Genomic DNA, 24,235 nt, shown 5'->3' with positions numbered 1-24,235 from the left:
CTCCCCCCACCGACGCTCAGTAACAGCAGTGTGTACCATCCCCTCCCTCCCCCCACCGACGCTCAGTAACAGCAGTGTGTACCATCCCCTCCCTCCCCCCACCGACCCTCAGTAACAGCAGTGTGTACCATCCCCTCCCTCCCCCCACCGACGCTCAGTAACAGCAGTGTGTATCATCCCCTCCCTCCCCCCACCGACGCTCAGTAACAGCAGTGTGTACCATCCCCTCCCTCCCCCCCCACCGACCCTCAGTAACAGCAGTGTGTATCATCCCCTCCTTCCCCCCACCGACGCTCAGTAACAGCAGTGTGTACCATCCCCTCCCTCCCCCCACCGACGCTCAGTAACAGCGGTGTGTACCATCCCTCCCTCCCCACCACCGACGCTCAGTAACAGCAGTGTGTACCATCCCCTCCCTCCCCCCACCGACGCTCAGTAACAGCAGTGTGTACCATCCCTCCCTCCCCCCCACCGACGCTCAGTAATAGCAGTGTGTACCATCCCCTCCCTCCCCCCTCACCGACCCTCAGTAACAGCAGTGTGTACCATCCTCTCCCTCCCCCCACCGACGCTCAGTAATAGCAGTGTGTACCATCCCCTCCCTCCCCCCACCGACGCTCAGTAACAGCAGTGTGTACCATACCCTCCCTCCCCCCACCGACGCTCAGTAATAGCAGTGTGTACCATCCTCTCCCTCCCACCACCGACGCTCAGTAACAGCAATGTGTACCATCCCCTCCCCCCCCCCCACCGACGCTCAGTAATAGCAGTGTGTACCATCCCCTCCCTCCCCCCACCGACGCTCAGTAACAGCAGTGTGTACCATACCCTCCCTCCCCCCACCGACGCTCAGTAATAGCAGTGTGTACCATCCTCTCCCTCCCACCACCGACGCTCAGTAACAGCAATGTGTACCATCCCCTCCCTCCCCCACCGACGCTCAGTAACAGCAGTGTGTACCATCCCCTCCCTCCCCCACCGACCCTCAGTAACAGCAGTGTGTACCATCCCCTCCCTCCCCCCACCGACGCTCAGTAACAGCAGTGTGTACCATCCCCTCCCTCCCCCCACCGACACTCAGTAATAGCAGTGTGTACCATCCCTCCCTCCCCCCACCGACGCTCAGTAACAGCAGTGTGTACCATCCCCTCCCTCCCCCCACCGACGCTCAGTAACAGCAGTGTGTACCATCCCCTCCCTCCCCCCTCCGACGCTCAGTAATAGCAGTGTGTACCATCCCCTCCCTCCCCCCACCGACGCTCAGTAATAGCAGTGTGTACCATCCCTCCCTCCCCCCACCGACGCTCAGTAACAGCAGTGTGTACCATCCCCTCCCTCCCCCCACCGACGCTCAGTAACAGCAGTGTGTACCATCCCCTCCCTCCCCCCACCGACCCTCAGTAACAGCAGTGTGTACCATCCCCTCCCTCCCCCCCCCCACCGACGCTCAGTAACAACAGTGTGTACCATCCCCTCCCTCCCCCCCCCCCCACCGACCCTCAGTAACAGCAGTGTGTACCATCCCCTCCCTCCCCCCACCGACCCTCAGTAACAGCAGTGTGTACCATCCCCTCCCCCCCACCGACCCTCAGTAACAGCAGTGTGTACCATCCCCTCCCTCTCCCCCACCGACGCTCAGTAATAGCAGTGTGTACCATCCCCTCCCTCCCCCCACCGACCCTCAGTAACAGCAGTGTGTACCATCCCCTCCCTCCCCCCACCGACCCTCAGTAACAGCAGTGTGTACCATCCCCTCCCTCCCCCCACCGACCCTCAGTAACAGCAGTGTGTACCATCCCCTCCCTCCCCCACCGACGCTCAGTAACAGCAGTGTTTACCATCCCCTCCCTCCCCCACCGACCCTCAGTAACAGCAGTGTGTACCATCCCCTCCCTCCCCCACCGACCCTCAGTAACAGCAGTGTGTACCAGCTACAAGATACACTGCAGAAACTCACCAAAGATCCTCGGGGGGAAGAGGGGTGTCAGTGAGAATAACAGACAGGGAAACCATACTTCCCTGGGAGTACAGCAATGTTAACACAGAGAGAGGCTGTACTGAACACTCGGGGTGTGGGCAGGGGGGGGGCAGAGGTTATTATCAGGGCTCCATACTTACGCACAACCTCTATCCTGCGACCCTCCGACCTGTTGGCGCCATGTGCGTTCCCTGCCTCACAGGAGTACACACCCTCCTGTTTGTGAGTGATTCTGTACAAGGTCAGGTCTCTCTCAGATGATTCCAGAGGCTCAGTCTCCTCTCCCTGTCTCCGTTCCCACTTGTACCAGCTGGTTGGGGGGTTGCTGTCGCTGGTGCAGCTCAGGGTGACAGTGTCACCTTCGTGTATCGCACTGTCCGATGGAGAGACCGACACCTTCATGTTCCGAGGGGCATCTGACAGAAAGGGACAAGACTCTCAGTGAGAGTCATAGAGTCATCGAGTCATAGAGATGTACAGCATGGAAATAGACCCTTCGGTCCAACCCATCCATGCTGACCCAGATATCCCAACCCAATCTAGTCCCACCTGCCAGCACCCAGCCCATATCCATCCAAACCCTTCCCATTCATATACTCATCTAAATGCCTCTTAAATGTTACAATTGTACCAGCCTCCACCACTTCCTCTGGCAGCTCATTCCATACATGTACCACCCTCTGCATGAAAAAGTTGCCCCTTAGGTCTCTTTTATATCTTTCCCCTCTCACCCTCAACCTATGCCCTCTCGTTCTGGACTCCCCGACCCCAGGGAAAAGACTTTTGTCTACTTATCCTATCCATGCCCCTCATAATTTTGTAAACCTCTATAAGGTCACCCCTCAGCCTCCGACGCTCCAGGGAAAACAGCCCTAGCCTGTTCGGCCTCTCCCTGTAGCTCAAATCCTCCAACCCTGGCAGCACCCTTTTAAATCTTTTCTGAATCCTTTCAAGCTTCACAATATCTTTTCGATAGGATTACTTGAGCATCACTCACTAAGGGAGACATTGCAAAGGGTGAAGTCACAGGAAAATCAGACACAGATCCCACAGGGCAGAAAAATGGACAGTTCTTCAATTAAAGGGCTCAGCTTATAAGGAAGAGAAAGAGAAAGGGAGAGTTAAAATGATTTAGGGACAAAATGTCAAAGGTCAGGGTCACTAAGGGGAGAGCGATGGGATCCGGGAATTACTCAAGAGGCTGAAACTGGAGGAGGTTCCAGAGATAGGGAGGGGGTGTAGGGGCTGGAGGGGGTTACAGAGATAGGGAGGGGTTGTAGGGGCTGGAGGGGGTTACAGAGATAGGGAGGGGGTGTAGGGGCTGGAGGGGGTTACAGAGATAGGGAGGGAGTGTAGGGGCTGGAGGGGGTTACAGAGATAGGGAGGGGGTGTAGGGGCTGGAGGGGGTTACAGAGATAAGGAGGGGGGTGTACGAACTGGAATGGGTTACAGAGATGGAGGTGTAGGGGCTGGAGGGGGTTACTGAGATAGGGAGGGAGTGTAGAGGCTGTAGAGGGTTACATAGATATGGAGGGGGTGTAGGGGTTGGAGGGGGTTACAGAGATGGGGAAGGGGGGGAGGGGCTGGAGGGGGTTACAGAGATAGGGAGGGGGTGATGGAGGGATCTGAAACCAAAGAGTTGGAAGTTTATTATCAAGTTATTTCTGAACTTGGGAACAATGCAGGAGAAGGACTGAGTGAACGGTGACTTGGAAAAGGGACTTTGTCAAATAATATGTTTGGATTGAGAATCCCGGAAACTGGCAGAATTCCGTGCTGTACAGATGTCGCTATGAGATGCATCACCGCTGGTTGGTTAAATCTTGATCATAAATAAAACCAGGAGAGTGACAACAAAGCGGCAACATGCATTTATGTAGTGACTACTTGAGAAGGTGATACATTGAAAGGGGTGAAATAGCAATCTAACTGCAATTTGCTTCAACAACCTCGGGGCAGATGTTCGGTACATGAGGAAAAGAGGTCAGCTTTTAACGAATGCATTATTGGCGGCTCATTGGCTCAATGGTTAGTGCTGCGTAATAGTGCCAGGGACCCGGGTTTGATCCCCACACTCGGCTGACTCTCTGTGTGGAGGTTTGCACATTCTCCCCGTGGCTGCGTGGGTTTCCTCCGGGTGCTCTGGTTTCCTCCCACAGTCCAAAGATGTGCAGGTCAGGGTGGATTGGCCATGGGATTGTCCCATAGTGCCCAGAGATGTACAGGTTAGGGTGGATTGGCCATGGGAAATTGTCCCATAGTGCCCAGAGATGTACAGGTTAGGGTGGATTGGCCATGGGAAATTGTCCCATAGTGTCCAGGGATGTGCAGGTTAGGGTGGATTGGCCATGGGAAATTGTCCCATAGTGCCCAGGGATGTGCAGGTCAGGGTGGATTGGCCATGGGAAATTGTCCCATAGTGCCCAGGGATGTGCAGGTTAGGGTGGATTGGCCATGGGAAATTGTCCCATAGTGCCCAGGGATGTGCAGGTTAGGGTGGATTGGCCATGGGAAATTGTCTCATAGTGCCCAGTGATGTGCAGGTTAGGGTGGATTGGCCATGGGAAATTGTCTCATAGTGCCCAGTGATGTGCAGGTCAGGGTGGATTGGCCATGGGAAATTGTCTCATAGTGTCCAGGGATGTGCAGGTTAGGGTGGATTGGCCATGGGAAATTGTCCCATAGTGTCCAGGGATGTGCAGGTTAGGGTGGATTGGCCATGGGGAATTGTGCCATAGTGTCCAGGGATGTGCAGGTTAGGGTGGATTGGCCATGGGTAATTGTCCCATAGTGCCCAGGGATGTGCAGGTTAGGGTGGATTGGCCATGGGAAATTGTCCCATAGTGCCCAGGGATGTGCAGTTTAGGGTGGATTGGCCATGGGAAATTGTCCCATAGTGCCTAGGGATGTGCAGGTTAGGGTGGGTTAGCCATGGGGAATTGTCCCATAGTGCCCAGGGATGTGCTGGTTATTGTGGATTGGCCATGGGGAATTGTCCCATAGTGTCCAGGGATGTGCAGGTTACGGTGGATTGACCATGGGAAATTGTCCCATAGTGTCCAGGGATGTGCAGGTTAGGGTGAATTGACCATGGGAAATTGTCCCATACTGCCCAGGGATGTGCAGATTAGGGTGGATTGGTCATGCTAAATTGACCCATAGCGTGAGGTGCATTAGTCAGGGGTAAATATTGGGTAGGGGAAATGGGTCCAGGTGAGTTACACCTCCGAGATTCGGTGTGGACGTGTTGGGCCAAATGGTCTGTTTCCATACTGTCGGGAATCAAATCCAATCTTTCGAGGATGGAGAGATATGGAGGCATGGACAGAGGGAATATCTGAGTTCAGGGTCATAGGCAGCTGATGGCAGAGCCCAATTGGCGGGAACCAGGCGTTACTCAAGAGGTTAGGATTCGAGGTGGTTACAGAGATAGAGAGGGATGTAGGGGATGGAGGAGATTATAAAGATAGGGACTGATGTAGGGATTGGAGGTGGTTACAGGGGGAAGGGGTTGGAAGAGAATACACAGATAGGGAGGGGATGATGGATGGATTTGAAAGTGATGAATGGGAATTTTATAATTGAGGTGTTGCTGGACTGGGGAATGATGCAGGAGAGGGAGTGAGAGGAGGGTGATTGGGGGGAAAGGACTCGCTGTGAGTTCAGAGACCGGGGGGGGGGGGGGACAGTGAAGTTTTGGATAAGTAGCTCTCATGCAGTGAGTAGTGACAGAGACCGGGGAGTTTACATTGGGAAAAGGTCAACCTGGGAATGTCACTCACAGAGCACCTCGATCCTGAAGCTCTTTGAGGTTTGTCTTCCAATAACATTTTCCGCTTTGCAGTAATAATCTCCAGATTCCGTTGGGGTGAATGGTCAAGACGTTCCCTATCACCTTGTTAGCTGCTGTGTTCACATTGTCCTTATACCAGGTGTATAAGGAAACCAAGAAAAGTGACAAAAAAGAGGCAACAACACAATATCTGAATTTACGTAGAGCCTGCTGAAGAAGATGTTGTATTGAAAAGGGTGAAACAGTAATGTGACTGCCAGTTGCTTCAACAACATCAGGAGAACAGGTCAGCTTTCCAGAATGTCTGGGAGGAAAGAAAGAGATGGAGGGGTGAAGCGAGGGAATATCTGAGCTCAGGGTCGTAGGCAGCTGATAGCAGAGCCGGTGGTGGGATTCAGGCGCTACTCTCGAGGTCAGGACTCGAGGAGGTTACAGAGACAAGGATGGGGTGTAGGGACTGGAGGGAGTTACAGAGATAGGGAGGGGGTGTAGGGGCTGGAGGGGGTTACAGAGATAGGGAGGGGGTGTCGGGGCTGGAGAGGGTTACAGAGATAGGGAGGGGGTTTAGGGCTGGAGGGAGTTACAGAGATAGGGAGGGTGTGTAGGGGCTGGAGTGGGTTACAGAGACAGGGAGTGGGTGTAGGGGCTGGAGGGGGTTATAGAGATAGGGAGGGGGTGTAGGGGCTGGAGGGGGTTACAGAGATAGGGAGGGGGTGTAGGGGCTGGAGGGGGTTACAGAGATAGGGAGGGGGTGTAGGGGCTGGAGGGGGTTACAGAGATAGGGAGGGGGTACAGGGACTGGAGGGGGTTACAGAGATGGGGAGGGGGTGATGGAGGGTTTTGAAAGCCAAGAATCGGAATTTTACAATCGAGGTGTTGCTGGACTGGGGAACGATGCAGGAGAGGGAGTGAGAGGAGGGTGATTGGGGAAAGGGACTCGCTGTGAGTTCAGAGACCGGGGGACAGTGAAGTTTTGGATAAGTAGCTCTCATGCAGTGAGTAGTGACAGAGACCGGGGAGTTTACATCGGGAAAAGCTCAACCTGGGAATGTCACTCACAGAGCACCTCGATCCTGAAGCTCTTTGAAGTTTGTCTTCCAATAACATTTTCCGCTTTGCAGTAATAATCTCCAGATTCCGTTGGGGTGATGGAGCGAATGGTCAGGATGTTCCCTGTCCCCTTGTTAGCTGCTGTGTTCACATTGTCCTTATACCAGGTGTAGAGAGCTTCTGGATTACTCCTGGTGTTACAGGCTAAGGTAACCTTGTCTCCCTCCTTCACCTCTCCCTGTGGCTCATTGTGAACAATGGTAACATCTCCAGGACCATCTACAAGAGGAATTACAGCTCGATTCAGGTCAGGGAGTGGGATAAAGCTGTGGAACATCATGGAACATTCTCCCAAATCCCCGAATAAATGCTGCCCCTGAGCACTAACATCATTTCAGAGAAAGACCACCAGAATTCCTCATATTCTGAAAGAGGCCATTCATCCCCTCTTCTCCATGCTAGAATTTCTCATTCCCAAGTGCACCCTCCTCTGTCATGCCTGACTATCCAACTGTAGTGTGGAGACCAGAGATCTAAACACAGTGCTCCAAGTGTGGTCTGGGGCCTATTTTCTGGTTGTCCCACACCCTCTTTACTTACACTGTACATTAATGTGTTTGGGTGTAGAATCCCGGGAGCTGACAGAATTCCATGCTGTACAGATGTAGCTACAAGATGCATCATTCCTGGTGGGTTGAATCCTAATCGTGTCGGTATTTTCTTGCAGATCTCTCCGTTGTCTGTTGCACATTTTCCTCCAGCTGTAGGCATGAACCGGGGGGTTGGCTTCACTTTGACACATTAACCTGATCTCGGTCCCCTCCTTCACTGTATCCTCAGAAATAATCTCCACATTTCTCGGTCCATCTGTGGGGAGAGACAGAGAGAGAGAGAAGTGATTCTGAGATTTCAGAATCCCTCACATATCCGGGTCCACAGGAGACATGGGGTGTCCGAGGGGTGGGGTGGGGCAACATCAGAAAGATTACTGATCAGAAATGAAACCAAGAAAAATGACAAAAAAGAGGCAACAACACAATATCTGAATTCACGTAGAGCCTGCTGAAGAAGATGTTGCATTGAAAAGGGTGAAACAGTAATGTGACTGCCAGTTGCTTCAACAACATCAGGAGAACAGGTCGGCTTTCCTGAATGTCTGGGAGGAAAGAAAGAGATGGAGGGGTGAAGCGAGGGAATATCTGAGCTCAGGGTCGTAGGCAGCTGATAGCAGAGCCGGTGGTGGGATTCTGGCGCTACTCTCGAGGTCAGGACTCGAGGAGGTTACAGAGACAAGGAGGGGGTGTAGGGACTGAGGGGCTTACAGAGATAGGGAGGGGGTGTAGGGGCTGGAGGGAGTTATATAGATAGGGAGGGGGTGTCGGGGCTGGAGAAGGTTACAGAGATAGGGAGGGGGTGTAGGGGCTGGAGGGGGTTACAGAGACAGGGAGGATGTGTCGGGACTGGAGGGGGTAACAGAGATAGGGAGGGGGTGTTGGGGCTGGAGGGGGTTACAGAGATAGGGCTGGGGTGTAGGGGCTGGAGAGGGTTACAGAGAAAGGGAGGGGGTGTAGGGGCTGGAGAGGGTTACAGAGATAGGCAGGGGGTCTAGGGGCTGGAGGGGGTTACAGAGATAGGGAGGGGGTGTAGGGGCTGGAGGGGGTTACAGAGATAGGGAGGGGATGTAGAGACTGGAGGGGTTCACAGAGATAGGGAGGGGGTACAGGGACTGGAGGGAGTTACAGAGATGGGGAGGGGGTGTCGGGACTGGAGGGGGTGACAGAGATAGGGAGGGGGTGTAGGGACTGGAGGGGATTACAGAGATAGGGAGGGGGTGATGGAGGGTGTTGAAAGCCAAAAATGGGAATTTTACAATCGAGGTGTTGCTGGACTGGGGAACGATGCAGGAGAGGGAGTGAGAGGAGGGTGATTGGGGAAAGGGACTCGCTGTGAGTTCAGAGACCGGGGGACAGTGAAGTTTTGGATAAGTAGCTCTCATGCAGTGAGTAGTGACAGAGACCGGGGAGTTTACATTGGGAAAAGGTCAACCTGGGAATGTCACTCACAGAGCACCTCGATCCTGAAGCTCTTTGAAGTTTGTCTTCCAATAACATTTTCCGCTTTGCAGTAATAATCTCCAGATTCCGTTGGGGTGATGGAGCGAATGGTCAGGATGTTCCCTGTCCCCTTGTTAGCTGCTGTGTTCACATTGTCCTTATACCAGGTGTAGAGAGCTCCTGGATTACTCCTGGAGTTACAGGTCAAGGTAACCTTGTCTCCCTCCTTCACCTCTCCCTGTGGCTCATTGCGAACAATGGTAACATCTCCAGGACCATCTACAAGAGGAATTACAGCTCGATTCAGGTCAGGGAGAGGGATAAAGCTGTGGAACATCATGGAACATTCTCCCAAATCCCCGAATAAATGATGCCCCTGAGCACTGACATCATTTCAGAAAAGGAGGGAGTTACAGAGATAGGGAAGGGTGTAGGGGCTGTAGGGGGTTGCAGAGATAGGGAGGGGTGTAGGGGCTGTAGGGGGTTGCAGAGATAGGGAGGGGGTGCAGGAGCTGGAGGATGTTACAGAGATAGGGACGGGGTGGAAGGGATGGAAGAGGTTACAGAGATAGGGAGGGGTTGTAGGGGCTGGAGGGGATTACACAGATAGGGAGGGGGTGTAGGGACTGGAAGAGGTGGCAGAGAGAGGGAAGGTGAGTAGGGGCTGGAGGAGGTAACAGAGATAGGGAGGGGCTGTAGGGGTCAAAGTAGGTTACTGAGATAGTGAGGGGTGTATGGGCTGGAGGATGTTACATAGATAGGGAGGGGGTGGAGGGGATAGAGGACATTACAGAGATAGGGAAGGGGTGGAAGGGATGGAGGAGGTTACAGAGGGAGGGAGGGGATAGAATGGATGGAGGAGGTTACAGAGATAGGGAGGAGGTGTAGGGGCTGGAGGGGTTTACAGAGATAGGGAGGAGGTGTAGGGGCTGGAGGGGTTTGCAGAGATAGGGAGGAGGTGTAGGGGCTGGAGGGGTTTACAGAGATAGGGAGGAGGTGCAGGGGCTAGAGGGGTTTACAGAGATAGGGAGGAGGTGTAGGGGCTGGAGGGGTTTACAGAGATAGGGAGGGGGTGTAGGGGCTGGAGGGGTTTACAGAGAAAGGGAGGAGGTGTAGAGGCTGGAGGGGTTTACAGAGATAGGGAGGGGGTGTAGGGATTGGAGGAGGTTACAGAGATAGGGAGGGGGTGTAGGGGTTGGAGGAGGTTACAGAGATAGGGAGGGACATGAAGTGTTAGCTCAGTATAATGTGAGAGTTTGTTGGTGAGTGGGACTCTCGCACTGATGACACTCACACTGAATATCCAGTCGTATGGGATCAGATTCCTTTTCACCCACGGAGTTCCTCGCTGTACAGATGATCTCACAGCCCACATCCTGAACATAAGGGTAGAATGAACATTGAGAGCTCCATTGACTCCCAGAACAGAGAGGAATCGAACCGTGTGGACACACCTTCCGCCAGCGATAGGAAAATGCTGCTGGATAGCCATCAGACTGACAGCTGAGGGATGTCCACAGTCCAGCTCGAACTGAAGTCGGGAATGTGATTCGGACACTGGTCGGAGCATCTAGAAATAAACACCCAACACCATTAGGACTGACCCTTATACAGTGCCCACTCCCTCAGCACTGACCCTCCGACAGTGCCCATTCCCTCAGCACTGACCCTCCGACAGTGCGGCACTCCCTCAGCACTGACGTTCCGACTGTGCGGCACTCCCTCAGCACTGACCCTCCAACAATGCGGCATTCCCTCAGCACTGACCCTCCGACAGTGCGGCTCTCCCTCAGCACTGACCCTCCGACAGTGCGGCACTCCCTCAGCACTGACCCTCCAACAGTGCGGCACTCCCTCAGCATGGACCCTCCGACAGTGCGGCACTCCCTCAGCACTGACCCTCCGACAGTGCGGCACTCCCTCAGCACTGACCCTCCGACAGTGCGGCTCTCCCTCAGCACTGACCCTCCGACAGTGCGGCACTCCTTCAGCACTGACCCTCCAACAGTGCGGCACTCCCTCAGCATGGACCCTCCGACAGTGCGGCACTCCCTCAGCACTGACCCTCTGACAGTGCGGCACTCCCTCAGCACTGACCCTCCGACACTGCCCACTCCCTCAGCACTGATCCTCTGACAGTGCGGCACTCCCTAAGCACTGACCCTCCGACAGTGCGGCACTCCCTCAGCACTGACCCTCTGACAGTGCAGCACTCCCTCAGCACTGACCCTCCGACAGTGCAGCACTCCCTCAGCACTGACCCTCCGACAGTGCAGCACTCCCTCAGCACTGACCCTCCGACAGTGCGGCACTCCCTCAGCACTGACCCTCTGACAGTGCCCACTCCCTCAGCACTGACCCTCCGACAGTGCAGCAATCCCTCAGCACTGACCCTCCGACAGTGCAGCACTCCCTCAGCACTGACCCTCTGACAGTGCAGCAATCCCTCAGCACTGACCCTCCGACAGTGCAGCAATCCCTCAGCACTGACCCTCCGACAGTGCGGCACTCCCTCAGCACTGACCCTCTGACAGTGCGACACTCCCTCAGCACTGACCCTCTGACAGTGCGACACTCCCTCAGCACTGACCCTCCGACAGTGCAGCAATCCCTCAGCACTGACCCTCCGACAGTGCAGCACTCCCTCAGCACTGACCCTCTGACCCACTGACCTTTGTTCTTGTTGCACTGCCTCAGGAGGTAGTGCTTGATAATTGTTTATTTAATTAGTAACTGGGTGATTTGATGCTGGTAAATAAAAAATCCACAGGGGTGCAATGTGCCCTTGAACGGTTAACGTACAGAAGCTGTTTGACCAGGTTTGGAAATACGAGATGAATGAATTAGATTACAGTACATTACAGTGTGGAAACTGGCCCTTCGGCCCAACAAGTCCACACCGACCTGCCGAAGCGCAATCCACCCATACCCCTACATTTACCCCTGACCTAACACTACGGGCAATTTAGCATGGCCAATTCACCTGACCTGCACATCTTTGGACTGTGGGAGGAAACCGGAGCACCCAGAGGAAACCCACGCAGACATGGGGAGAACGTGCAAACTCCACACAGTAAGTCGCTTGAGGCGGGAATTGAACCCGGGTCTCAGGCGCTGTGAGGCAGCAGTGCTAACCACTGTGCCACCGTGCCACCCACGTGCCACCGTGCCGCCCACGAATTCAGGAGCTGTGTTTCTGGGGATACTCACACTGCACTCTGATGGTGATGTTGTGTGATCTCCCTGTCCCAACGTTGTTTTTAGCCTCACACTGATAATCCCCACTGTCGTCCGTGCTGATGCTTTCAAACAGCAGTATCTGCCCGCTGACTGGCTTGTTCTGTGTGAGTCTGTACCAGCTGTACCCTGAGACTGCAGGGTCACTGCTCTGACTGGTACAGCTAATATTCACAGTGTCCCGCTCATTCACAGACGTTAAATCTTTCTTATCGTCACCATTCACACTGTGTGAAATCTGAAAATCTCTCGGTTTATTTGAAACAGAGGTTTGTTACCAATCCAGTTAATGTTGACATGGTGGGAAATGTTTTACTGATGGTGTTGTCACTGAACTTTCCATTCGGCCCCTCTGCTCCATGCTAGGGTTTCTGTTCGAGATCAGCTTCCTCAGCACCTCATCTTCATCTCCCTCTCTCCCTCGTGTGTTTAACCAGCTTCCCCTGCACCAATGCATGGAAAGGATTCACTTCCACAGAGAGTTGTCGGAGTGAGTCCCACATGCCCTGCCCTCCAACTCCCTGTGGGAGTGAGTGTCACATTCCTCCCCTCCAACTCCCTGTGGGAGTGAGTGTCACATTCCTCCCCTCCAACTCCCTGTGGGAGTGAGTCCCACATTCCTCCCCTCTAACTCCCTGTGAGAGTGAGTCCCACATTCCTCCCCTCCAACTCCCTGTGGGAGTGAGTCCCACATTCCTCCCCTCCAACTCCCTGTGGGAATGAGTCCCACATTCCTCCCCTCCAACTCCCTGTGAGAGTGAGTCCCACATTCCTCCCCTCCAACTCCCTGAGGGAGTGAGTCCCACATTCCTCCCCTCCAACTCCCTGTGGGAGTGAGTCCCACATTCCTCCCCTCCAACTCCCTGTGGGAGAGTCCCACATTCCTCCCCTCCAACTCCCTGTGGGAGTGAGTCCCACATTCCTCCCCTCCAACTCCCTGTGGGAGTGAGTCCCACATTCCTCCCCTCCAACTCCCTGTGGGAGTGAGTCCCACATTCCTCCCCTCCAACTCCCTGTGGGAGTGAGTCCCACATTCCTCCCCTCCAACTCCCTGTGGGAGTGAGTCCCACATTCCTCCCCTCCAACTCCCTGTGGGAGTGAGTCCCACATTCCTCCCCTCCAACTCCCTGTGGGAGTGAGTCCCACCTTCCTCCCCTCCAACTCCCTGTGAGAGTGAGTCCCACATTCCCAGACCTCCAACTCCCTGTGAGAGTGAGTCCCACATTCCTCCCCTCCAACTCCCTGTGAGAGTGAGTCCCACATTCCTCCCCTCCAACTCCCTGTGGGAGTGAGTCCCACATTCCTCCCCTCCAACTCCCTGTGAGAGTGAGTCCCACATTCCCAGACCTCCAACTCCCTGTGGGAGTGAGTCCCACATTCCTCCCCTCCAACTCCCTGTGGGAGTGAGTCCCACATTCCTCCCCTCTAACTCCCTGTGGGAGTGAGTCCCACATTCCTCCCCTCCATCTCCCTGTGAGAGTGAGTCCCACATTCCTCCCCTCCAACTCCCTGTGGGAGTGAGTCCCACATTCCTCCCCTCCAACTCCCTGTGGGAGTGAGTCCCACATTCCTCCCCTCCAACTCCCTGTGAGAGTGAGTGTCACATTCCTCCCCTCCAACTCCCTGTGAGAGTGAGTCTCACATTCCTCCCCTCCAACTCCCTGTGAGAGTGAGTGTCACATTCCTCCCCTCCAACTCCCTGTGGGAGTGACTCCCACATTCCTCCCCTCCAACTCCCTGTGGGAGTGAGTCCCACATTCCTCCCCTCCAACTCCCTGTGAGAGTGAGTCTCACATTCCTCCCCTCCAACTCCCTGTGAGAGTGAGTGTCACATTCCTCCCCTCCAACTCCCTGTGGGAGTGAGTCCCACATTCCTCCCCTCCAACTCCCTGTGGGAGTGAGTCCCACATTCCTCCCCTCCAACTCCCTGTGAGAGTGAGTCTCACATTCCTCCCCTCCAACTCCCTGTGAGAGTGAGTCCCACATTCCTCCCCTCCAACTCCCTGTGGGAGTGAGTGTCACATTCCTCCCCTCCAACTCCCTGTGGGAGTGAGTCCCACATTCCTCCCCTCTAACTCCCTGTGAGAGTGAGTCCCACATTCCTCCCCTCCAACTCCCTGTGGGAGTGAGTCCCACATTCCTCCCCTCCAACTCCCTGTGGGAATGAGTCCCACATTCCTCCCCTCCAACTCCCTGTGGGAGTGAGTCCCACGTTCCTCCCCTCTAACTCCCTGTGGGAGTGAGTCCCACATTCCTCCCCTCCATCTCCCTGTGAGAGTGAGTCCCACATTCCTCCCCTCCAACTCCCTGTGGGAGTGAGTCCCACATTCCTCCCCTCCAACTCCCTGTGGGAGTGAGTCCCACATTCCTCCCCTCCAACTCCCTGTGGGAGTGAGTCCCACATTCCTCCCCTCCAACTCCCTGTGAGAGTGAGTCTCACATTCCTCCCCTCCAACTCCCTGTGAGAGTGAGTCCCACATTCCTCCCCTCCAACTCCCTGTGGGAGTGAGTCCCACATTCCTCCCCTCCAACTCCCTGTGGGAGTGAGTCCCACATTCCTCCCCTCCAACTCCCTGTGGGAGTGAGTCCCACATTCCTCCCCTCCAACTCCCTGTGGGAGTGAGTCCCACATTCGCCTCTCCTCCGACTCTCTGGGTGAAGACGTTTCTCCTGAATTCCCAATGGGAGTTATTCAGGACTGTCTCTTACCGACGGCCTTTCCTTCCGGTCGCTCCCTCCCACTGTACCGCCTCCCCTCCCCAACACACACAGAAGTAGAAATATCTTCCATCTGTCTCCCCGAGTGAAATCCTTTTAAGAATTGTAAACACCTCGATCAGGTCACCTCCTCAGACCCCTCTTCTCGAGAGAAACCTGCCTCAGTCTGTTCACAATCTCCCAATGGTTATAACCTCCAAATTGGGTACCATATTTGGAATAATGAGATAGGAACTATGGACCGTGTTTCGTGTGTGGTCTATCCAAAGGATACAGAGACTGGAACTGTGCACAGTGCTCCAACTGAGGGTCTATCTGAGGGATACGGAGACTGGAACTGTGCACGGTGCTCCAACTGAGGGTCTATCTGAGGGATACGGAGACTGGAACTGTGCACGGTGCTCCGAGTGTGGGTCTAACTGAGGGATACGGAGACTGGAACTGTGCACGGTGCTCCGAGTGTGGGTCTAACTGAGGGATACAGAGACTGGAACTGTGCACGGTGCTCCGAGTGTGGGTCGAACTGAGGGATACAGAGACTGGAACTGTGCACGGTGCTCCGAGTGTGGGTCTGACTGAGGGATACGGAGACTGGGACTGTGCACAGTGCTCCGAGTGTGGGTCTAACTGAGGGATACAGAGACTGGAACTGTGCACGGTGCTCCGAGTGTGGGTCTAACTGAGGGATACGGAGACTGGAACTGTGCACAGTGCTCCGAGTGTGGGTCTAACTGAGGGATACGGAGACTGGAACTGTGCACGGTGCTCCGAGTGTGGGTCTAACTGAGGGATACGGAGACTGGAACTGTGCACGGTGCTCCAAGTGTCGGTCTAACTGAGGGATACGGAGACTGGAACTGTGCACGGTGCTCCGAGTGTGGGTCTAACTGAGGGATACGGAGACTGGAACTGTGCACGGTGCTCCGACTGAGGGTCTAACTGAGGGATACGGAGACTGGAACTGTGCACAGTGCTCCGAGTGTGGGTCTGACTGAGGGATACGGAGACTGGAACTGTGCACAGTGCTCCGACTGAGGGTCTAACTGAGGGATACGGAGACTGGAACAGTGCACGGTGCTCCGAGTGTGGGTCTAACTGAGGGATACAGAGACTGGAACTGTGCACGGTGCTCCGAGTGTGGGTCTGACTGAGGGATACGGAGACTGGAACTGTGCACGGTGCTCCGAGTGTGGGTCTCACTGAGGGATACGGAGACTGGAACTGTGCACAGTGCTCCAACTGACGGTCTATCTGAGGGATACGGAGACTGCAACTGTGCACGGTGCTCCGAGTGTGGGTCGAACTGAGGGATACAGAGACTGGAACTGTGCACGGTGCTCCGAGTGTGGGTCGAACTGAGGGATACGGAGACTGGAACTGTGCACAGTGCTCCGACTGAGGGTCTAACTGAGGGATACGGAGACTGGAACTGTGCACAGTCCTCCAACTGAGGGTCTATCTGAGGGATACGGAGACTGGAACTGTGCATGGTGCTCCGAGCATGAGTCTAACTGAGGGATACGGAGACTGGAACTGTGCACAGTGCTCCGACTGAGGGTCTATCTGAGGGATACGGAGACTGGAATTGTGCACGGTGCTCCAACTGAGGGTCTATCTGAGGGATACGGAGACTGGAACTGTGCACGTTGCTCCGACTGAGGGTCTATCGGAGGGATACGGAGACTGGAACTGTGCACGGTGCTCCGAGTGTGGGTCTAACTGAGGGATACGGAGACTGGAACTGTGCACCGTGCTCCGAGTGTGGGTCTCACTGAGGGATACGGAGACTGGAATTGTGCACAGTGCTCCAACTGAGGGTCTATCTGAGGGATACAGAGACTGGAACTGTGCACAGTGCTCCAACTGAGGGTCTATCTGAGGGATACGGAGACTGGAACTGTGCACGGTGCTCCGAGCGTGGGTCGAACTGAGGGATACGGAGACTGGAACTGTGCACAGTGCTCCGACTGAAGGTCTAACTGAGGGATAGGAAAACTGGAACTGTGCACGGTGCTCCGAGTGTGGGTCTGACTGAGGGATACAGAGACTGGAACTGTGCATGGTGCTCCGAATGTGGGTCTAACTGAGGGATACAGAGACTGGAACTGTGCAGGGTGCTCCGAGTGTGGGTCTGACTGAGGGATACAGAGACTGGAATTGTGCACGGTGCTCCGAATGTGGGTCTAACTGAGGGATACAGAGACTGGAACTGTGCACGGTGCTCCGAGTGTGGGTCTAACTGAGGGATGTACAGTCTGGGGAGCTGTGCACAGTGCTCAGTGTGTGGGCATAACTGAGGGATATACAGTCTGGGGAGCTGTGCACAGTGCTGTTAGTGTGGGTCTGACTGAGGGATATATAGTCTGGGGCGCTGTGCACAGTGCTGTGTGTGTGGGTCAAACTTAGGGATATACAGTCTGCGGAGTTGTGCACAGTGCTGAGAGTGTGGGTCTAAGTGGGGGCATTACAGTCTGTGGAGCTTGACACAGTGCTATGAGTGTAGGTCTAACTGAGGGGTATACAGTCTGGGGAGGTGAGCACAGTGCTGAGAGTGTGGGTCAAAATGGAGGATTTACAGTCTGGGGAGATGTGCAGAGTGCTACGAGTGTGGGTCTAACTGAGGGGTTGACAGTCTGGGAAGCTGGGCACAGTGCAGTGAGTGTGGATCTAACAGAGGGATATACAGTCTGGGGAGATGTGCACATTGCAGTGAGTGTGGTTGAACTGAGGGATATACAGTCTGGGGAGCTGTGCACAGTGCTGTGAGTGTGGATCTAACAGAGGGATATACAGTCTGGGGAGATGTGCACAGTGCAGTGAGTGTGGTCGAACTGAGGGATATACAGTCTGGAGAGATGTGCACAGTGCTGTGAGTGTGGTGTAACTGAGGGATATACAGTCTAGGGAGCTGTGCACAGTGCTGTTACTGTGGTCTTACTGAGGGATATACAGGCTGGGGAGCTCTGCACAGTGCTGTGTCTGGGTCTAACTGAGGGATATACAGTCTGGGGAGCTGTGCACAGTGCTGTGTGTGGGTCTAACTGAGGGATATACAGTCTGGGGAGATGTGCACAGTGCTGTGAGTGTGGTGTAACTGAGGGATATACAGTCTGGGGAGATGTGCACAGTGCTGTGAGTGTGGTGTAACTGAGGGATATACAGTCTGGGGAGATGTGCACAGTGCTGAGAGTATGGTCTAACTGAGGGATATACAGTCTGGGGAGCTGTGCACATTGCTGTGAGTGTGGGTCTAACTGCGGATATACAGTCTGGGGAGCTGTGCACAGTGCTGAGAGTGTGGTCTAACTGAGGGATATACAGTGTCGGGCGCTGTGCACAGTGCTGAGAGTCTGGTATAACTGAGGGATATACAGTCTGGGGTGCTATGCACAATGCTGTGTGTGTGTGGCCTAACTGAGGGATATACAGTCCGGGGAGCTGTGCACAGTGCTGTGACTGAGCGTAATAGAGGGATATACAGTCTGGGGAGTTTTGTACAGTGCTGTGAGTGTGGGTCTAACTGAGGATAGACAGTCTGGGGAGATGTGCACAGTGCTGTGAGTGTGGTCTAACTGAGGATATACAGTCTGGGGAGCTGTGCACAGTGCTGTGAGTGTGGTCTAACTGAGGATATACGTCTGGGGAGCTGTGCACAGTGCTGCGAGTGTGGGTCTAACTGAGGGATATACAGTCCGGGGAGCTGTGCACACTGCAGTGACTGAGCGTAACAGAGGGATATACAGTCTGGGGAGCTTTGTACAGTGCTGTGAATGTGGGTCTAACTGAGGATATACAGTCTGGGGTGCTATGCACAGTGCTGTGAGTGTGGTCTAACTGAGGATATACAGTCTGGGGAGCTGTGCACAGTGCTGCGAGTGTGGGTCTAACTGAGGATAGACAGTCTGGGGAGCTGTGCACCGTGCTGTGTGTGTGATCTAACTGTAGGATATACAGTCTGGGGCGCTGTGCACAGTGCTGTGTGTGTGGTCTAACTGAGGGATATACAGACTGGGGAACTGTGCACAGTGCTGTGTGTGTGGTCTAACTGAGGGATATACAGTCTGGGGCGCTGTGCACAGTGCTGAGAGTGTGGTCTAACTGAGGGATATACAGTGTCGGGCGCTGTGCACAGTGCTGAGAGTGTGGTCAAACTGAAGGATATACAGTCTGGGAAGCTGTGCACAGTGCTGTTAGTGTGGTCTAACTGAGGGATATACACTCTGGGGAGCTGTGCACAGTGCTGTGAGTGTAGTCTAACTGAGGGATATACAGTCTGGGGAGCTGTGCACAGTGCTGTGAGTGTAGTCTAATTGAGGGATATACAGTCTGGGGAGCTGTGCACAGTGCTGTTAGTGTGGTCTAACTGTGGGATATACACACTGGGGAGCTGTGCACAGTGCTGTGAGTGTAGTCTAACTGAGGGATATACAGTCTGGGAGTTGTGCACAGTGCTGTTTGTATGATCTAACTGAGGGATATACAGTCTGGAGAGCTGTGCACAGTGCTGTGAGTGTGGTGTAACTGAGGGATATACAGTCTGGGGAGCTGTGCACATTGCTGTGAGTGTGGGTCTAACTGAGAGATATACAGTCTGGGGAGCTGTGCGCAGTGCTGTGAGTGTGTGTAACTGAGGAATATACAGTATGGGGAGCTGTGCACAGTGCTGTGAGTATGGGTCTAACGTAGGGATGTACAGTCTGGAAGGTGTGCACAGTGCTGTGAGTGTAGTCCAACTGAGGGATATACAGTCTGGGGAGCTGTGCACAGTGCTGTGTGTGTGCGTATAACAGAGGGATATACAGTCTAGGGAGCTGTGCACAGTACTGTGTGTGGTCTAAGTGAGGGATATACAGGCTGGGGAGCTCTGCACAGTGCTGTGTGTGTGTCGAACTGAGGGATATATAGTCTGGGGAGCTGTGCACAGTGCTGTGTGTGGGTCTAACTGAGGGATATACAGTCTGGAGAGACGTGCACAGTGCTGTGAGTGCGGTGTAACTGAGGGATATACAGTCTGGAGAGCTGTGCACAGTGCTGTGAGTGTGGTGTAACTGAGGGATATACAGTCTGGGGAGCTGTGCACATTGCTGTGAGTGTGGTCTAACTGAGAGATATACAGTCTGGGGAGCTGTGCGCAGTGCTGTGAGTGTGTGTAACTGAGGAATATACAGTATGGGGAGCTGTGCACAGTGCTGTGAGTATGGGTCTAACGTAGGGATGTACAGTCTGGAAGGTGTGCACAGTGCTGTGAGTGTAGTCCAACTGAGGGATATACAGTCTGGGGAGCTGTGCTCAGTGCTGTGTGTGTGCGTATAACAGAGGGATATACAGTCTAGGGAGCTGTGCACAGTACTGTGTGTGGTCTAAGTGAGGGATATACAGGCTGGGGAGCTCTGCACAGTGCTGTGTGTGTGTCTAACTGAGGGATATATAGTCTGGGGAGCTGTGCACAGTGCTGTGTGTGGGTCTAACTGAGGGATATACAGTCTGGAGAGACGTGCACAGTGCTGTGAGTGCGGTGTAACTGAGGGATATACAGTCTGGGGAGCTGTGCACATTGCTGTGAGTGTGGTCTAACTGAGAGATATACAGTCTGGGGAGCTGTGCGCAGTGCTGTGAGTGTGTGTAACTGAGGAATATACAGTATGGGGAGCTGTGCACAGTGCTGTGAGTATGGGTCTAACGTAGGGATGTACAGTCTGGAAGGTGTGCACAGTGCTGTGAGTGTAGTCCAACTGAGGGATATACAGTCTGGGGAGCTGTGCTCAGTGCTGTGTGTGTGCGTATAACAGAGGGATATACAGTCTAGGGAGCTGTGCACAGTACTGTGTGTGGTCTAAGTGAGGGATATACAGGCTGGGGAGCTCTGCACAGTGCTGTGTGTGTGTCTAACTGAGGGATATATAGTCTGGGGAGCTGTGCACAGTGCTGTGTGTGGGTCTAACTGAGGGATATACAGTCTGGAGAGACGTGCACAGTGCTGTGAGTGCGGTGTAACTGAGGGATATACAGTCTGGGGAGCTGTGCACAGTGCTGAGAGTGTGGTCTAACTGCGGATATACAGTCTGGGGAGCTGTGCACAGTGCTGAGAGTGTGGTCTAACTGAGGGATATACAGTGTCGGGCGCTGTGCACAGTGCTGAGAGTCTGGTATAACTGAGGGATATACAGTCTGGGGTGCTACGCACAGTGCTTTGTGTGTGAGGCCTAAGTGAGAGATATACAGTCCGGGGAGCTGTGCACAGTGCTATGACTGAGCGTAACTGAGGGATATACAGTCTGGGAGGCTTTTTACAGTGCTGTGAGTGTGGGTCTAACTGAGGATATACAATCTGGGGAGCTGTGCACCGTGCCGTGTGTGTGATCTAACTGTAGGATATACAGACTGGGGAACTGTGCACAGTGCTGTGAGTGTTGTCTAACTGAGGGATATACAGTCTGGGGAGCTGTGCACAGTGCTGAGACTGTGGTCTAACTGAGGGATATACAGTTGGGGCGCTGTGCACAGTGCTGAGAGTGTGGTCTAACTGAGGGATATACAGTCTGGGGCGCTGTGCATAGTGCTGAGAGTGTGGTCTAACTGAGGGATATACAGTCTGGGGAGATGTGCACAGTGCTGTGAGTGTGGTGTAACTGAGGGATATACAGTCTGGGGAGATGTGCACAGTGCTGAGAGTATGGTCTAACTGAGGGATATACAGTCTGGGGAGCTGTGCACATTGCTGTGAGTGTGGGTCTAACTGCGGATATACAGTCTGGGGAGCTGTGCACAGTGCTGAGAGTGTGGTCTAACTGAGGGATATACAGTGTCGGGCGCTGTGCACAGTGCTGAGAGTCTGGTATAACTGAGGGATATACAGTCTGGGGTGCTATGCACAATGCTGTGTGTGTGTGGCCTAACTGAGGGATATACAGTCCGGGGAGCTGTGCACAGTGCTGTGACTGAGCGTAATAGAGGGATATACAGTCTGGGGAGTTTTGTACAGTGCTGTGAGTGTGGGTCTAACTGAGGATAGACAGTCTGGGGAGATGTGCACAGTGCTGTGAGTGTGGTCTAACTGAGGATATACAGTCTGGGGAGCTGTGCACAGTGCTGTGAGTGTGGTCTAACTGAGGATATACGTCTGGGGAGCTGTGCACAGTGCTGCGAGTGTGGGTCTAACTGAGGGATATACAGTCCGGGGAGCTGTGCACACTGCAGTGACTGAGCGTAACAGAGGGATATACAGTCTGGGGAGCTTTGTACAGTGCTGTGAATGTGGGTCTAACTGAGGATATACAGTCTGGGGTGCTATGCACAGTGCTGTGAGTGTGGTCTAACTGAGGATATACAGTCTGGGGAGCTGTGCACAGTGCTGCGAGTGTGGGTCTAACTGAGGATAGACAGTCTGGGGAGCTGTGCACCGTGCTGTGTGTGTGATCTAACTGTAGGATATACAGTCTGGGGCGCTGTGCACAGTGCTGTGTGTGTGGTCTAACTGAGGGATATACAGACTGGGGAACTGTGCACAGTGCTGTGTGTGTGGTCTAACTGAGGGATATACAGTCTGGGGCGCTGTGCACAGTGCTGAGAGTGTGGTCTAACTGAGGGATATACAGTGTCGGGCGCTGTGCACAGTGCTGAGAGTGTGGTCAAACTGAAGGATATACAGTCTGGGAAGCTGTGCACAGTGCTGTTAGTGTGGTCTAACTGAGGGATATACACTCTGGGGAGCTGTGCACAGTGCTGTGAGTGTAGTCTAACTGAGGGATATACAGTCTGGGGAGCTGTGCACAGTGCTGTGAGTGTAGTCTAATTGAGGGATATACAGTCTGGGGAGCTGTGCACAGTGCTGTTAGTGTGGTCTAACTGTGGGATATACACACTGGGGAGCTGTGCACAGTGCTGTGAGTGTAGTCTAACTGAGGGATATACAGTCTGGGAGTTGTGCACAGTGCTGTTTGTATGATCTAACTGAGGGATATACAGTCTGGAGAGCTGTGCACAGTGCTGTGAGTGTGGTGTAACTGAGGGATATACAGTCTGGGGAGCTGTGCACATTGCTGTGAGTGTGGGTCTAACTGAGAGATATACAGTCTGGGGAGCTGTGCGCAGTGCTGTGAGTGTGTGTAACTGAGGAATATACAGTATGGGGAGCTGTGCACAGTGCTGTGAGTATGGGTCTAACGTAGGGATGTACAGTCTGGAAGGTGTGCACAGTGCTGTGAGTGTAGTCCAACTGAGGGATATACAGTCTGGGGAGCTGTGCACAGTGCTGTGTGTGTGCGTATAACAGAGGGATATACAGTCTAGGGAGCTGTGCACAGTACTGTGTGTGGTCTAAGTGAGGGATATACAGGCTGGGGAGCTCTGCACAGTGCTGTGTGTGTGTCGAACTGAGGGATATATAGTCTGGGGAGCTGTGCACAGTGCTGTGTGTGGGTCTAACTGAGGGATATACAGTCTGGAGAGACGTGCACAGTGCTGTGAGTGCGGTGTAACTGAGGGATATACAGTCTGGAGAGCTGTGCACAGTGCTGTGAGTGTGGTGTAACTGAGGGATATACAGTCTGGGGAGCTGTGCACATTGCTGTGAGTGTGGTCTAACTGAGAGATATACAGTCTGGGGAGCTGTGCGCAGTGCTGTGAGTGTGTGTAACTGAGGAATATACAGTATGGGGAGCTGTGCACAGTGCTGTGAGTATGGGTCTAACGTAGGGATGTACAGTCTGGAAGGTGTGCACAGTGCTGTGAGTGTAGTCCAACTGAGGGATATACAGTCTGGGGAGCTGTGCTCAGTGCTGTGTGTGTGCGTATAACAGAGGGATATACAGTCTAGGGAGCTGTGCACAGTACTGTGTGTGGTCTAAGTGAGGGATATACAGGCTGGGGAGCTCTGCACAGTGCTGTGTGTGTGTCTAACTGAGGGATATATAGTCTGGGGAGCTGTGCACAGTGCTGTGTGTGGGTCTAACTGAGGGATATACAGTCTGGAGAGACGTGCACAGTGCTGTGAGTGCGGTGTAACTGAGGGATATACAGTCTGGGGAGCTGTGCACATTGCTGTGAGTGTGGTCTAACTGAGAGATATACAGTCTGGGGAGCTGTGCGCAGTGCTGTGAGTGTGTGTAACTGAGGAATATACAGTATGGGGAGCTGTGCACAGTGCTGTGAGTATGGGTCTAACGTAGGGATGTACAGTCTGGAAGGTGTGCACAGTGCTGTGAGTGTAGTCCAACTGAGGGATATACAGTCTGGGGAGCTGTGCTCAGTGCTGTGTGTGTGCGTATAACAGAGGGATATACAGTCTAGGGAGCTGTGCACAGTACTGTGTGTGGTCTAAGTGAGGGATATACAGGCTGGGGAGCTCTGCACAGTGCTGTGTGTGTGTCTAACTGAGGGATATATAGTCTGGGGAGCTGTGCACAG

General features: G+C 53.9%; 1 protein-coding gene across 1 annotated transcript in view; it reads right to left on the bottom strand.

Moving 5' to 3' along the window:
* Window positions 1–24,235, bottom strand: part of LOC148139425 (B-cell receptor CD22-like) — a 57,536-nt gene that overhangs the window by 13,861 nt on the left and 19,440 nt on the right. The window contains exons 3-5 of the mRNA XM_087980752.1: window positions 7,422–7,688; window positions 6,831–7,100; window positions 2,119–2,394 (exon numbers count right to left, since the gene is read on the bottom strand). Coding sequence (XP_087836878.1) covers window positions 2,119–2,394; window positions 6,831–7,100; window positions 7,422–7,688 — 813 coding nt within the window. The remainder of the gene's footprint in view (window positions 1–2,118; window positions 2,395–6,830; window positions 7,101–7,421; window positions 7,689–24,235) is intronic.

This window comes from Chiloscyllium plagiosum, unplaced genomic scaffold, assembly GCF_037043375.1.
Source record: "Chiloscyllium plagiosum isolate Xiang-an unplaced genomic scaffold, Cpla_swu_hap1 HiC_scaffold_38, whole genome shotgun sequence".
Taxonomy (NCBI): Eukaryota; Metazoa; Chordata; class Chondrichthyes; order Orectolobiformes; family Hemiscylliidae; genus Chiloscyllium; species Chiloscyllium plagiosum.
Note: the sequence above shows the minus strand (reverse complement) of the source record. Positions and strands in the feature narration are given on the sequence as shown.